At 36.8% G+C, this 15,048-nt stretch overlaps 4 protein-coding genes across 5 annotated transcripts; 1 reads left to right on the top strand and 3 right to left on the bottom strand.

The window, feature by feature from the left end:
* Nucleotides 1–1,942: 1,942 nt before the first annotated feature.
* On the bottom strand, nucleotides 1,943–3,548 carry LOC116172729. Its single transcript, XM_031489995.1, has 5 exons — nucleotides 3,243–3,548; nucleotides 2,908–3,189; nucleotides 2,599–2,853; nucleotides 2,043–2,369; nucleotides 1,943–1,965 (listed from the first exon to the last, which is right to left on the bottom strand). Exons 2-5 carry the CDS (start codon nucleotides 3,176–3,178, stop codon nucleotides 1,943–1,945), a joined length of 876 nt encoding a protein of 291 aa, XP_031345855.1. The 5' UTR covers nucleotides 3,179–3,189; nucleotides 3,243–3,548.
* Nucleotides 3,549–3,721: 173 nt separating this feature from the next.
* LOC116171044 (activating signal cointegrator 1 complex subunit 1-like) lies at nucleotides 3,722–5,517 on the top strand. 2 transcript variants are annotated; one of them, XM_031487689.1, is made up of 6 exons: nucleotides 3,722–3,975; nucleotides 4,064–4,142; nucleotides 4,192–4,450; nucleotides 4,496–4,656; nucleotides 4,707–4,882; nucleotides 5,162–5,517. In XM_031487689.1, exons 1-6 carry the CDS (start codon nucleotides 3,858–3,860, stop codon nucleotides 5,419–5,421), a joined length of 1,053 nt encoding a protein of 350 aa, XP_031343549.1. In that variant the 5' UTR covers nucleotides 3,722–3,857; the 3' UTR covers nucleotides 5,422–5,517. The 2 variants fall into 2 exon arrangements, with proteins under 2 accessions (XP_031343549.1, XP_031343548.1); XM_031487688.1 differs by having other exon boundaries at nucleotides 4,049–4,142.
* A 323-nt stretch (nucleotides 5,518–5,840) lies between these two features.
* On the bottom strand, nucleotides 5,841–7,956 carry LOC116171042 (NADH dehydrogenase [ubiquinone] flavoprotein 1, mitochondrial-like). The gene is made up of 7 exons (XM_031487687.1): nucleotides 7,861–7,956; nucleotides 7,509–7,733; nucleotides 7,166–7,458; nucleotides 6,814–7,044; nucleotides 6,532–6,764; nucleotides 6,313–6,485; nucleotides 5,841–6,267 (listed from the first exon to the last, which is right to left on the bottom strand). Exons 1-7 carry the CDS (start codon nucleotides 7,907–7,909, stop codon nucleotides 6,038–6,040), a joined length of 1,434 nt encoding a protein of 477 aa, XP_031343547.1. The 5' UTR covers nucleotides 7,910–7,956; the 3' UTR covers nucleotides 5,841–6,037.
* Nucleotides 7,957–10,591: 2,635 nt separating this feature from the next.
* On the bottom strand, nucleotides 10,592–13,109 carry LOC116172725. The gene is made up of 4 exons (XM_031489992.1): nucleotides 13,076–13,109; nucleotides 11,094–11,206; nucleotides 10,854–11,042; nucleotides 10,592–10,800 (listed from the first exon to the last, which is right to left on the bottom strand). Exons 1-4 carry the CDS (start codon nucleotides 13,107–13,109, stop codon nucleotides 10,660–10,662), a joined length of 477 nt encoding a protein of 158 aa, XP_031345852.1. The 3' UTR covers nucleotides 10,592–10,659.
* Nucleotides 13,110–15,048: the final 1,939 nt, after the last annotated feature.

Genomic DNA, 15,048 nt, shown 5'->3' with positions numbered 1-15,048 from the left:
ATTTAAATGCTATACTTTTTTTTGTTTTTTAATTTAGATAAATATTTCCTATGTGCCTCTAATTTTATTGCATCAATTGTGGTCATATTTGGCTTAGTTGCAAGTAACCTAACAAACCTTTCATCATTGCCATTTAAAATTTTGTTCACTTGCTTACCCCAAAAATAAAAAATAACTTTCACAATTAACTTAACAACATGTAATCCTAAATCAGTATGCTTTTCACACTTAAGAAAATCAAAGTTAATGGTTTCCATTATAAATGCAATTAACGACCGATTTAGTCCATACTTGTGGCAATGACGTGGAATTAAATAAAATAATCTGGAACAAGCCTGACTTATTACAAGGTACAAGTATGTCCCAGGTCTGAACAAGCGGGAATTGCTATATTCTCTTGCCTCAATAACATCCATCGGAACATTACCATATGAAGTGGTTAACATGTCCTTGCAAACTGAACAATTTGCACTTTTTGATATTCTGTTACCTACATATCCTGCTACATACGCTAAAGTAGCTTTCGCAATAGGACGTTTTTTTGAATGTGATACAATAAAACTAGTCTCAATCGTAAAATTATTTTCTAATAAGCAAATGCCGGGAACTTCTTCTCCAGTAATAAATGATCTTAAATTATCTAAAGCGCCAACAGTGAAATCGTCTTCACAATTAGAAGAAGGAGAATGGCTAGACATGAAATTATTTACAATTAAAGCCTTAAATGAAGTTATAAAATGACGAGCATCTGGAGAAATATTTCTCCTTCCATGACTTCTCATACTAGCAAAAAAATTTTCTAGGCAATCTTGATTTAAAGCTCGAGGTAATATATATTGCATCTTATTTATCAGTAATACTTTCTTTAGGTATATGAAGGCTTTTAATGTTTTAACCAAATTTAATATTGAGGGCACTTTACAAAATATTTTTTTTTGTGAATCAAAAAATTTCGCATTTTCCAACACTCTAATTGCATCACGCCAAAATTGTTCATGATCAGATGTCATTGTCAGTCCCCCTTTAAGAGGTTTACTTAGTGGGGCGATTTTATTATTTCCGTTAAGGCTATCAAATAACTTGTCCATAAATAGTATAAATGTACCAGTTTGTGTTGCCTCCAATGGTAAATTGTGCGGAGTATGTGTATCTAAAAAAAAGTATATATACACAAATGATCATAGATTCCAATTGTAACATACCCCAGCCAGCAAAACGTTGTAAATGTGCACCAACTGCATGACTAAATAGTTGAGTCATGTAGGCAACTTTCATTTTATTGATCTTCTTGCCAATCACATGACGATCTGTAAGTTTTGGCAATAAACGTGTATCTTCTGCAGTGTCCAAAAAATATAATTGTTCGATGTGCTCCCATTTTGCAACATGCTCCACATCATTCATTGTAAAATGCAAATTTTTCAATAGTAAATTGTTGCGAATTCCTTTAAACAAGTGGGGTACATCATATAATGGAACAATTTCTTTATTATCGACTAGAAATCCTATATATTTGTTCTCAATGCCATTTTTCAAGAGATGTTCATTTGTTTCTTTAATCAGTAAATTTACTGCTGATGAATTTGCACTACCTTGATCGCAAATAGTTGCCACTACCTCAAAGCCAATATTGTGACACTCCTTTATAATTTCAACAATCATCTTTTTAAGTTGCAATGATTTTACTGGCCCATTGCTAAATGTAAATGATAATGCTTGCTTCCACTGCCGATATACTCCCTTGACCATAAATACATTGGCATGATCAGCCAAATGTGGAAATCTCTCCTTTCCAAAATCTTCTACGCCATCATAACAATCAGCTCTTATGTTGTACGACAAGGAAGGAGAAATTGACATCTCATCAAACACAAGGGCACATTTTCTCTCATTAATAGAAAGTTTCTGCACAACATCCTTCAAACTAGCAAATATCTGCTTGTTAACTCCAGGACGAAAAGGAACCTTATTCAGCATATTTAGCAGAGTGTGTTTTGATGGGAGGGAAAATATTTTGGACAAAATCTTATACCCCTTGCTACTTGATTTTAGCACAATTAACGCTAATAACTTGTCGTCTATAGTGTAACGTCTTGCCTTAGGGGGTAAAGATTGGTTACGAAGTTGCTGGAGAATAAATTTATAGGTAGTTTCATTAATCACATCAGCAAAATTGGCAAAATTTGGATTTTTAGCAACAGCCTCAGCGTGCATCAATCGCTTTCGGTAACTTTCCCGTTGGATATGAAATTTTGCGGCTTTGGTATTTAATTGTGTAACCATTTTATAAAATGTTTGACAATTAGGTGTTAGTTGAATTTGTCTGGTCACATTCACAGCTTGCAAAATCCTTTTTTTCTTTTTTATATCTGTAACAAATTATATTCACGTGAAACATATAAAAATATATCTTTAAATCCAAGATTTATACTAGCTCATCAAAGTTCCTGGCTTGTTACTGGCTACTACAATTAGCTAGTAATTCAAAAATGTCAATCATGCAGAAAATTGTAAATGGTTCAGTAAGCACCAGAAATTTTAATCAGATTGTGTAAAAATTAGTCATAAATATAATATATAGGTTAAAAAGTTAAATACCTTGCGGTTTTTTTATTGAGGAAGATATGGGTACAGTTGTTGTTGCGGTCACTTCCATGGGAACATTTTCGGTGGCTTCAAATGCATTTCGTGTGGGTACAGTTGTTGTTGCGGTCACTTCCATGGGAACGTTTTCTGTGGCTTCAAATACATTTCGTGTGGGTACAGTTGTTGTTGCGGTCACTTCCATGGGATCATTTTCTGTGTCTTCAAATAAATTTCGTGTGGGTACAGCTGATTCTACTACCACATTGCCTGCGTAACAATTAATTAGACATTATACATATATTACTACATTAATTTACATACCTAATATGTGTAAAGTGGGCACAGCATCTCGACGAAGGCCCCTTCTGGTTCCAGGGACCACATATTCCGGAGCAAAATGTTTCTGACAAACAAACTTTGTATCATATACTTGATGCGGTTGCAATGCCATTAAATGTGGAACTTTAATATTTTCAATCCATTTCCTTAAAAGATTTAGGTCTTTTGGAAAACGATGTCGTTTTAAAACCTTGTCATCACAGCCAGGTACACAACACTTATTCTTGTACTTTACAGTATTAGCATCCATCATAGCACAATTACCTAAAGACGTCCATTCGTTTATTTAATATTAACTAGTATTTATTGCATAATACCATATTAGTTGAGTTTAATCCTTAACTTAGTCAATTTTCCTACACATTAAAACTGCATAAACACGAACATTAAGTCAATATTTAACCGTTATCTTTTATACGAATTATATTTACCACGTGAAAATACACAGCAAACTTAGGTTAGATTAACAAAACCACGCGCTACGCGTTAAATAAATGACAATATAACTAATGCGCATGTTCAAACATTGTTCAAACCGCTATTAGCGCCCTCCAACGGAAGTAGGGAACGCATTTAGCCAAGACAACACATCATTCCATCATTGTTCATTTAACTTATGTATCTAAATGTGCTTTGTCTATGGTTACGACAACCTTTCTAATAAAACAACCTTGGTTACAAACGGGCTTAACTGTGAACGTGCATGTATGCAATGCAACCGTGGATCACATCACGATCACGCTAAATCAAAGATTCTCTGCTTTAGCCACCTGCTGGAGGGCATTGGACCAACTCAAGGTGGATCTTGGACCTACTTATTGATTTATTTATAGCAAACATTACACTTATCTTTATTTATCAGTTTTTCTATTTTTCGTTTGGAATTTTGGTTTTCAGAGCTTTACGTGATTTTTTCAACCAATTTTCACAGCATGGGTAAAATAAATCGTTCAACGAAACCCATAAAGATGTGGATCGATGGAACAGCCTTTAGTATACCTAAGTTTGAAACAAGAACAGCCTTTAATCGTAATTTGCCAACCAATTCAGGTATATTATACATTAATTATACTGCCTTCCAAACATTAAGAATAGCTTGCTTAAATGTTTCTGTTCTGCATAGATTCTGTTGTAACAGATTTGAACCTACAGCAAGAGCATAACTTCATTTTAACAGAGACGGATAACCGTTTCACTACAAGTTTTTGCTTACCACCGTAAGTAAATGTTACAATGAGCATGGTATTAACGAAAGAGAGTTTATAGTGTTTATTATGTTGGTTTAAACAATTTCCCTTACTTAAGCCGAAGGAAAATAGAGGTAGATACACGCACCGTTATTCGCACACCACAAAGGGATGACGGCAGTATGACTATAAGCGGAGACTGTGCTGATGATGTGGTGAATGCTCGACGGACAGTACAAAGCATTGTTGCCGAAATACGTAATAAACAACCTGCTGCTCAATTTATATCGATTCCTGTAAATAGTGAAGAAGTACAAAGAAACTTTCAGCAATTTAAAGTAGAGATTATGATGATTAACTGAATATTTACACGCAGTGTTTAGGATGCAATACTGAGTGCTGGTCCTATAGAAGGTGTGGAGGACAGTGTTTTCCAATCGCCACTCAAATTACATTTAACAATTTGTGTGTTTGTTTTATTAAGTCCGTCAGAGAAAGAGGAGGCTGTCAAGGCCTTAAATGATTGCAAAACTGAAGTTTTAGAGTGAGATATTTATTTTATTCATTTATCTTTAATGGCTTGTCTCTTTATAGCACTTTCTTAAGCAGTGAAACTCCCTTAAAAGTACACGTGGCTGGAATTGATTGCATGAATGACAATCACTCGAAAGTGAACGTGTTATATGCAAATGCAAAGATTGTGCAAGATAACAATGAAGAAGTCCTGCAAAAGCTGGCTAATGCTATTTCTGATTACTTCTACAATCGTGGTAAATATGTGTAGAAATAAAACTCGCTTTAAGGGCCTGTTTTTCATGTTACTGTTAAATGTATCTGACTAATTTCTAATAGTCTAATAGGGTCCTATTACGACCTCTAAAAATGAGCCTGGAGTTTGTCTGTGGGGGAACAATAGGCGTCTAAATAGATTAGTGCCAGTGACATGTGTTTGGAGCCAGTGCCCCTGCGACAATTGCGCGAATAGCAAAAAAGCGAGACTGTTATTATCATAATTATTTAAAACAGCTAATAATTTCGCCTATTTGTAGGGCTACTGATCCAATATACTGACAATGTTAGATTACACGTAACACTTATGAATACCAAGTACAGAAGTAAATCTGCACAAAACACACCAAAAAGGTCGAGATGGCCCACAAAACGGATACCATTTAATGCTACCAGCATTATTGAGAAATATAAAGATTTTTATTTTGGAGAAAAAGTTTTGGATTCCATTCACCTTTCGTGCATGTCATCTAAGGGAGAAGATGGATTTTACGCCCCACTGTCTGTAATTAGATTTTAAGATGTGTATTTTGTGAAGTTATATGTGGGTAGTTTGATAGTTTTTGTTATTATATTTTTATATGGGCAATAAACTATAACCAAAGAGTAATTATTATATATTCTTTGCTATAACATGCTTGTTTTAGTGGCAGTTTTATTTACATCAGTTACATAAAGAATGACGTGCACATATGAGAAACAATTTTAATAGGTACTTATATTTCATATGGGTTCCAACCCCTGGTTTAAGGTTCCGTATTCAGAACCTTGGATAACTTATGGGCTGGAGAAGGTCCGGCTAATTAACAATTATGTATTTCATGTACTTTATGTAAGACATCAGAATATTTTTCAGAAATGGGAAAGGAGTGGAGTTACTTTTAAATCTATTTGAGTTGCCCATTTTAAATTAAATTTACTAGAAATATTCTATGCTCGTAGCCAGCAAAGATCAAATGTTTTATTTACAACATACTTAAATATTACAAAGACAAAACTGATCACTAGAATTGCTACAAGCAACTATTAAATAAAAAACAATATAATCGAATACATAACAAAATCCGTCATTTTAATTTACATAGTATATTGAACTATTAATCTTCACAAACTGTAATAAAACATTGTTCAATTCCCTAATTAGACATCTTTTGTTGGTTTTGTTGATGGAATTTTTCCATTCTCATCTCTAGCTCGGGCCTAAAATGTCTTATAAGTCCTTGAACTGGCCACGCAGCTCCATCGCCCAAGGCGCATATAGTGTGTCCTTCTATTTGTTTACTAAGTTCCCATAACATGTCAATTTCATCTGGTCTTGCATTCCCATCAACAAATCTGTACATCATTTTATTCATCCAACTAATTCCTAAAAACTTCATTTAAGTTTCTGCAACACAAATCTGGCCTTTACCTTCACGGCACGGTGTGCATTGCCCACATGATTCGTGCTTATAAAACATAATCAACCTAGCAATCGCCTTTACAATATCTGTCTGTTTGTTCATGACAATGATAGCTGCCGTTCCCAAACTTGTTTGACATGCAACGAGCCCATCGAAATCCATTATGGCATCGTCGCAAACACTACAATGCAATTATTTTGACGAGTGCCAAATGAAATTATCTTCACCTTTTGGGGATAAGCGGTGTTGAGGAACCACCAGGAATTATCGCTAGCAAATTGTCCCATCCGCCAGTAACACCACCGGCATGTTTTTCGATTAGTTCTCGAAGAGGTATACTCATTTCCTCCTCGACCGTACAGGGATTCACTATATGACCCGAGATGTTGAATAGTTTCGTACCCGAATTACGGGTACGCCCAAATGACGCAAACCATGCTCCTCCCCTTCTTAATATTGTCTATAAAGCATACTTTGGAGTTAACAACAGGTGGCGATACCAAACTTACAGGTGCCACAGCTACTGTTTCAACATTGGTTACAGTCGTGGGACAGCCGAATACTCCCACATCTGCGGGAAATGGTGGTTTCAGACGAGGTTTGCCTTGCTTACCTTCGAGTGATTCGATAAGGGCTGTTTCCTCCCCACAAATGTAAGCACCGGCACCTCGGTGCATAAAAACATCAAAATCGTATCCAGAACCACAAGCATTTTTTCCAAGCAGGCCAGCTTGATATGCCTAAAATCATAATTTTGTTGAGTATACATTATAAGATTGTGGTATCAGAAGTTGATAGTGACACCTTCACACCTACATTTCGATACCACAGGAAAACAATGCTGAGAAATCAACAACTTACTTCCGCAATTGCTACTTGCATATTAGAGGCTTCGTTGTAAAACTCTCCTCTGATATATATGTAAGCAGCCTTAGCACCCATAGCACTGCCCGCCAATAAACAACCTTCCACTAGTTTATGCGGATCGTGCCTCATAATATCGCGATCTTTACATGTTCCCGGTTCACCTTCGTCCGCATTAATCACTAAATATTTAGGACGTCCATCACCCGGCTTCACCATAAATGACCACTTCATACCGGACGGAAAACCGGCGCCTCCTCTCCCTCGCAGACCGGACACCTTAATTTCATCTGAAACACGGCAAAACTAATTGGCAAGTTATTACAACATGCTAACGTACTTATAATCCAGTCGGCTCCTTTACATATCATTTCCTTTGTTTTGTACCAATCTCCACGTTTGAGTGCACCTTTCAATCTCCAGTCGTGAGTGCCGTACAAATTTGTGAAGATGCGATCTTGGTCGGCAAGCGGGCCGAACTTTGTTTTGGTTTGGGCAGGCGGAGTGCCTGGGGGTGGTGTTGAGTAATGCTGCACATGACTGCAAGAAATAGGACCCAATGCACCTGGAAAAGAGGAAAATAAATAAGAATTATATAATCATAACCAACATTATTTCGGGGAGCTAGTTTTCTGTTTGCATACACAAATATTTAACAATTTTTATTCAATACAAGTAGGCTAAGTGCTTACCGATTTGATTTTTTGTTAAATAACTAAACCGTATTAAAACATTTGCCATTTTCGGTTGACATTCGTGTGTCGAACTGTCAATTGCACTGTTGAGCAGGGATTTTTTGTTTGCATATTTTGCACTAACCAGCGTTTACTGCTAATGCAGGTTTTACACACTCAAAAAAATAGATCTTGTGCGCGGGTGTGTTTTTCCACAGAGTTGTATATAAGTAAATAGAGAGGCAGTACATACGACCTGCGCGTGGAAAAATAACTCCAACTACAGTGGCCGACTTTTAATGGCGGAGCCGTTGGGACTCATGCGCAGTGCGTGAAAGGAAATTAGCACGATTTTTGGGTGCATTCAGTTACATAATCACAAAACAAAACAGCAATAACTTTTCAGATGCTTCAGATTCATTTGTAAATAAACAAACGCTTTGGAGCAATAATTTAAGCATGCCCATTACATTATACTCTTTACCGCCATTTCAATGTTTAGTAGGTGACGATCTGTACATAAATAAAGGATATTTTAAAATGCTCCTAGAAAAGTGCAAGAAAAGATCAAATATATGGGTGGAAGGAAAACTCTTCGCAAGCAATTGTTGAAACTTGGTTTTCGATACAAGAAGTGTCGGACAAACGTAGGTTGGTAATGGAAAGAAGTGACATTGTAGTATGGCATCTCGTTATTTAAGAAGATTAAAAGAAAATGAACAACCTGAATGTGACAAGAAACCCGTTATATACTTGGACGAAACCTATATTCACTCATCGTACGGAGTGAGTAAATGCTAACAATCAGATGAAGTATCGGAAGTTTATAATAGGGCTGGTCAGAGGACATCGTAGTATGCTTGTAGTCGTTCTGGTTTTGTAGAGGATGTCGCACAGTAAATCGGGGGATTATTACGATGATATGAATCATATCAACTTTATGCAGTGGTTAGAGAAGCAGCTTATACCAAATTTACCAGCAAACTCACGCACCTCGTCAGTGTTCAAATAAATAAGCCACCAACAATGAATAATCGTAAGGAAGTGATACGTTCTCGGTTAGAAGCAAATAACATTCCTACGAGAAATGAATTTATTGACAATCTACAATTTATTGTGAACACCGGCAGTTCCGATGATGATTAGTGGTCAAGTGACGATAATGAATGAAAAAAGTTAAAGGTTGTGTGTTAATTTAGTCGTGAGTGTTATTAATTTCAATGTGATTGTTTCAATAACTGTCCATATTTACACAGCAGAAGTGCATCAGAATTGTAAATTGTGTTGAACATGAACATCTAACAATCTTAAATGTGTTTACGTTTTGTAAAAATAAAATTATTAATTTTACTGTTTCCCCTTGAAGTAATGCAACTCATATCGCGTGGCCCACTTATTTATATTTAGTAGAGTCAAATTTTGCATGAGAATGTAAAGTCTAAATTTCCAACGTCCTCGGACACGCCCTGTCAGGGACCTTCTGAGTGTGGTGCCACTGTACATACCCTCTGCCGATGCTCCATTTTTGAGATATTTGAGTTATTGGCATTTGCAGTTTGTCGACTTTGTGGCTACCTGTATTCAAACTGTGTTTTCGGCATTGCACACCTGAAATTTTGTCCCGCACCAAAATAAAATTTCAACTTATTTTATTCTTTCATTGCTTATTTTTATACTCACTGAGTGCATAAATAGATCTTTAAACTCGGTCGCACGACAAATATACGATTTCCTTTATACCAGAATCTCAAAAAATCTTTTCTCGATTCTGATGTTGTATGTTGTAAGCCCCTTACCAGCTTTGTATTGTAGTGTAGTCTACTGTATTAAAAGTTCTTAACGATTGTAATGTTTCTTATTTATTCAAGACACAGTGTTAACAACATCATTCACCACACACTGAATTTCTTTTCAATTTTTGTTGCAATGAGAAACCATATTATTCTCAAGCCGAACCTGCTTTAAGGATCATTTAATTTGAAGCCGGTTCTGTTGTCGATTACTGCGCACACTCACCAACGGCCTGCGCAAGGTTCAATTGGAGTCAATTTTTCGCTACAAGACTGTCTCTCTATTTACTTATATACAACTCTGTGATGGTGATACGCTATCCCATTATAAACACAATTTTATTTTACAGTTTAATATTTGACCATAAACCAGTAAGTATTTCTCTTGGTACCTAAACTGATTTGTACTGTTATCACTACCCTCGTATCTTCTCATTTTCACACGGGTAGGGTTAAGATAGAAATTGAGTGGTGATCAACCATTGGTAAGTCAGTAAGTGCAACGAAATTAAGAAGATCAAATGCCCAGAACGAACTACCGCTATGGAAGATCTGAAGCTCTTATTTTGTTTTCCAACTCTGAGCTAGTTGGCCGTTTATGCGGCGGGTTTGAGGTAACGCAGTGCCAACTCTGCCATTTACTCGTATCTCTACGAGTGCTCTAAGGTCTCCAGCTACACCGTTTCAGTGCTTATAAGAATGGATATGTATACGATACTACCCTGATCTGTACATTCGGTGTTATTCTGGTGCATCTTGAAATAGTTACGATATTGAAAAGTAAACAAGAATTGAAAAGTTTCCCAATTTGATCTCGGTTTCGTATTCTTGTGACACATTAGTCATTGTAAAAGTTTACAATATTGAGAACTTAATATTGAAATCTTAGCAAGTACGGATTATCCGTGCTAGCCATTCTTCAAGTTAATTTAAAGGTTAGGGTTCATTTCCAATATGAATGATCCTGAATTTATTTTATTAATAGATGTATTACAACATGTGGAACAAATGTAATAGTTGTATTAATTTATTTTGAATCATTAAAATTATTCAATTTGAAGCAATGAACAACGTTTATGTAGGCGTCCTTATGGGTAGGGAGTATCTGTTCTATGGGAACATCCAGTGAGGCTACCGCTCCATCTACATCTTGTATTACTTCGTCAACCTGAAAGTAAATGTTAACAACGTGCTTTACAAAATACCTGAATTATGATATACATATTGTATTTCCACGTTTTCAACTGCATGAATCGCTTCGTGCACTTCATTTACCCCTATTTCAGGTACTGTAGAAATCCCATGCACTACCACTGTGCCGGTTGCCCTTAATAACCCTATTTCGAGAGCATTTAGTGCTTTATTCTCCCGTGCTTTCTTGCGAGTTTGCGATTTCCACGCAGTGAACACCTGTAGTCAGAAAATATAATTAACAATTGTATATTAAAGTAGGTAAAATACCTTCTTCCATCCTTCAACTTCTCTAGTGGGTCCATCTCCACATGCATTTAGCTCCTCTGCTAGTTGCAGCCACAAAGAATGAAGATCCTCTGGGCCCAAGTTAGGAGAAAGTTCTTAACAAACAATTTTTTTCTAAGTACTCTACATAAATAGTATATTGCGATTTCGATGTCCTTGCTTTTTTTAAAAACATTGTCAACTACACGTAACACCACGTCTTAAATCAACTTGTATTTATTTATACCAAACGGCTCCGTAAAGTTAGCACCAACATGTAAGGCACAAACAATTTAATGATAATACGTCGATTGTGCTTCGTTTGTGCTTGTTTGTGCGATACATTTTAAAGTCAACACCCGCACCAATATTATGTAATTTCAATTTTTATTATGCGGGTGCCAACTTTTACGTGGCACCCAAAAGGTTAACGAATTAAAATTGTAATATGCTTATTCGTTTGTGCTTCGTTTGTGTTTGTTTGTGCCTTACATTGTAACATCAAAACTCTTACCGTTACTGAGTAATAGAATTTTCAATTATGCGGGTGCCAACTTGTACACAGTACCCAAAAGGTCAATGAACTAAAATTGTCACCCGCTTATTTGTTTGTGCTTCGTTTGTGCTTGTTTGTGCGTTACATTGTAACATCAAAAGTTTCACCGTTACTGAGCAATAGGTACAACTTTCAATTATGTGGGTGCCAATTTACACGTAGCACCTAACAGGTTAACGAATTAAATTTGTAACATTGTCACGTACAAAAGATAACAGCAAGAAACAATACAGAAAAATACAAATTTCAAAGTCCTGGCGATGGACAAGAGTATGTTGCCGGCCTTGCTCGTCGGTGGGTCGAGGTTCCTTAATTAGAGAAAAATTAGATGGGGTGCCAGAAGCTTTATTTTCCACAACAATTAGGCAATCCTGCTCTCGCTTCACAAACAGGATAAATTAGCGCAGCCAGGAATCGAAACAACACAGTCAAATAGGAAAAGAAACACCAACTTAAATGGATCAATGGAATATATATACAGGGTATTCCTATAGTACCTGCCACCGATTGGAAGCGTGTAGTGGCTGCGTAACGAGTATTTGATATAGAACCACTTGGGGCGGAATCTAAAATAAGGTGCCAGAGCCAAATTACCTTCTGGAATTTCGCCCTGGTAGGTAGCCAACCCAACCCGGCCGGCGGTGCACACGGCCTAGTGGCCTGCGAAATAGGAGGAGGTCGTGATAAACAAACAAACTTTTCGAAATTGGTGCTTAAATGACCCAAGTATCGATTGTGCCATCCACGAATCTGTGTGTAAAGTTAAGCCTCCTCCAGCTTACCTGCAATTGCCCTGTCTCCACAGTGCGGAAGTGAACTTCTTGAAAGTCCTGTCTGCAGGTAACTTGACGGTTTGGATACCGCTCAGCGTACGCTCGTCTGCAGCTCGTGCGTTACCATTTGCCAATCCGTACATGAAGGCATGTCCGCGTATTCCGTGTTAGTAAAACGTTCTTGCCATAGTGTTTATTCACTTGGATACGCCCGTCGTTGCAGATCGGATTTCGTGGGTTTAAACAAAATTCTGATCAAGTGTCAAGCCCACACATCGCCGCCTGAGACCGCTCCGTGTGCACCGCCGGCAAACGTTGGTTGCCCTACCTACAGGCGCGAAATTCCAAGAAGGTAAATTTGCTCTGGCACCGCTTATTTTAGATTTCCGACCCCAAGTGTCCTATATCAAAATACTCCCCTACGCACCACCTACACGCTCCCAAACGGTGGCAGGTACTATAGGAATCACCCTGTATATATTCCATTGATCCATTTAAGTTGGTGTTTCTTTTCTTATTTGACTGTGTTGTTTCGATTCCTGGCTGCGCTAATTTATCCTGTTTGTGAAGCGAGAGCAGGATTGCCTAATTGTTGTGGAAAATAAAGCTTCTGGCACCCTATCTAATTTTTCTCTAATTAAGGAACCTCGACCCACCGACGAGCAAGGCCGGCAACATACTCTTGTCCATCGCCAGGACTTTGAAATTTGTATTTTTCTGTATTGTTTCTTGCTGTTATCTTTTGTACGTGACAATGTTACAAATTTAATTCGTTAACCTGTTAGGTGCTACGTGTAAATTGGCACCCACATAATTGAAAGTTGTACTTATTGCTCAGTAACGGTGAAACTTTTGATGTTACAATGTAAGGCACAAACAAGCACAAACGAAGCACAAACGAATAAGCATATTACAATTTTAATTCGTTAACCTTTTGGGTGCCACGTAAAAGTTGGCACCCGCATAATTGAAAATTTTATTACTCAGTAACGGTAAGAGTTTTGATGTTACAATGTAAGGCACAAACAAGCACAAACGAAGCACAAACGAATAAGCATATTACAATTTTAATTCGTTAACCTTTTGGGTGCACGTAAAAGTTGACACCCGCATAATAAAAATTGAAATTACATAATATTGGTGCGGGTGTTGACTTTAAAATGTATCGCACAAACAAGCACAAACGAAGCACAATCGACGTATTATCATTAAATTGTTTGTGCCTTACATGTTGGTGCTAACTTTACGGACCAATACCAAACAGCTAATTAATTGTACTTACGCACGCGCACATTATTCACATTTGTGGGTTGGCTACACTGTGTTACAACTTCATGGTTGTTAACTTTTCAATCTTGTAAAACGTAAACATACGATTACAAGGTGACCACGAGAATACAAATAATTTTCAATATTGTAAAAGTCACTTGAAAAGTTTCTTGAAAAGGTTTCAATATTGAAAAGTTTTCAAGATACACGAGAATAGGACTGTTTTGTGTCCAAGATCAGGGTGTCTATCATGGGATCACCGAAACCATAGTATAAACCATAGAAGATACAAGGATGGTTAAATTAGAGAAAAGATGCGCAATTAAAAACATGTTTAAAAAACCAGAAAATTATGATTACTTCCGAAGATATGCCACAAAAGCCAAAATTTTCCGATTTTGATTTTATTTTTTTCTGATACAAAAAAATAAACACTTTTCCATTGCCACTTTTTGAGTTCTACAAGACACCGTTGAGAGAGTTTCAATATAACGTTTCGTTTCGGAGAAATTATCGTCAACTTTATTTTTTTATATGCCCCGTAAAAAAAGAACACTGTATTGAGTAGCATTTTTTGTTAAGAATACAAAAAAACAAGGGCTGGTAACTGTTGGTTTCAACAGGATGGTGCACCCGCGCACAACGCCCTAATCCTGCGAGAATACATTTTCTGGGTAATCGAAAATTTCTCGGTATGTATTCTCGCACGATTAGGGCGTTGTGCGCGGGCGCACCATTCTGTTGAAACCAACAGTTACCAACCCTTGTTTTTTTGTATACCGTACATTGTACTACATCGTTGTATTTGTACTCAAAATACTCAAAAAACACATGAATGACATCAACGCTTTTAGTTTGTTTTTACACTCACATAATGCTTATTGGATTTCCTTCTAGCCTACTAACGGGCGATCAAAAATGAGGGTTTGTAGAGTCGCCTTTGGAAGTTAAATACGATTTCCCATGTAAACAAAAGTTCCAAAGGTGACTCGACAGCAACTCATTTTTGATCGCACAGTATATTAATCCGCATTAATTTTTGCTCCTCCCGGACATTGATTATACCAAAGAGTAACAAAGAGTAAAGTATTCTTTGATTATACCAAGGAGGTATTTTTAACGTCCTTGGATTATACACACTAATCAGTCACGGATAACATTATACAAAAGGAGGCAACGCTGTTACTGTCTCCAACCGTAGGCGTAGGTGAGACACTTCTGACTTCCATCTGTGAATGTCAGTCACGAATGAAAAAAAATGGTGAAAAATCAAATATGAAATTATAGTCAATTAAATCTTCAATACTTAAATTAAATACTTAATTAGTTACCAAAATTAATTTGTAAGTTGTACATAAAG

The sequence above is a fragment of the Photinus pyralis genome, unplaced genomic scaffold, assembly GCF_008802855.1.
Source record: "Photinus pyralis isolate 1611_PpyrPB1 unplaced genomic scaffold, Ppyr1.3 Ppyr1.4_LG5, whole genome shotgun sequence".
In the NCBI taxonomy this organism is placed as follows: Eukaryota; Metazoa; Arthropoda; class Insecta; order Coleoptera; family Lampyridae; genus Photinus; species Photinus pyralis.
This window is presented reverse-complemented; position numbering and strand designations above follow the sequence as displayed.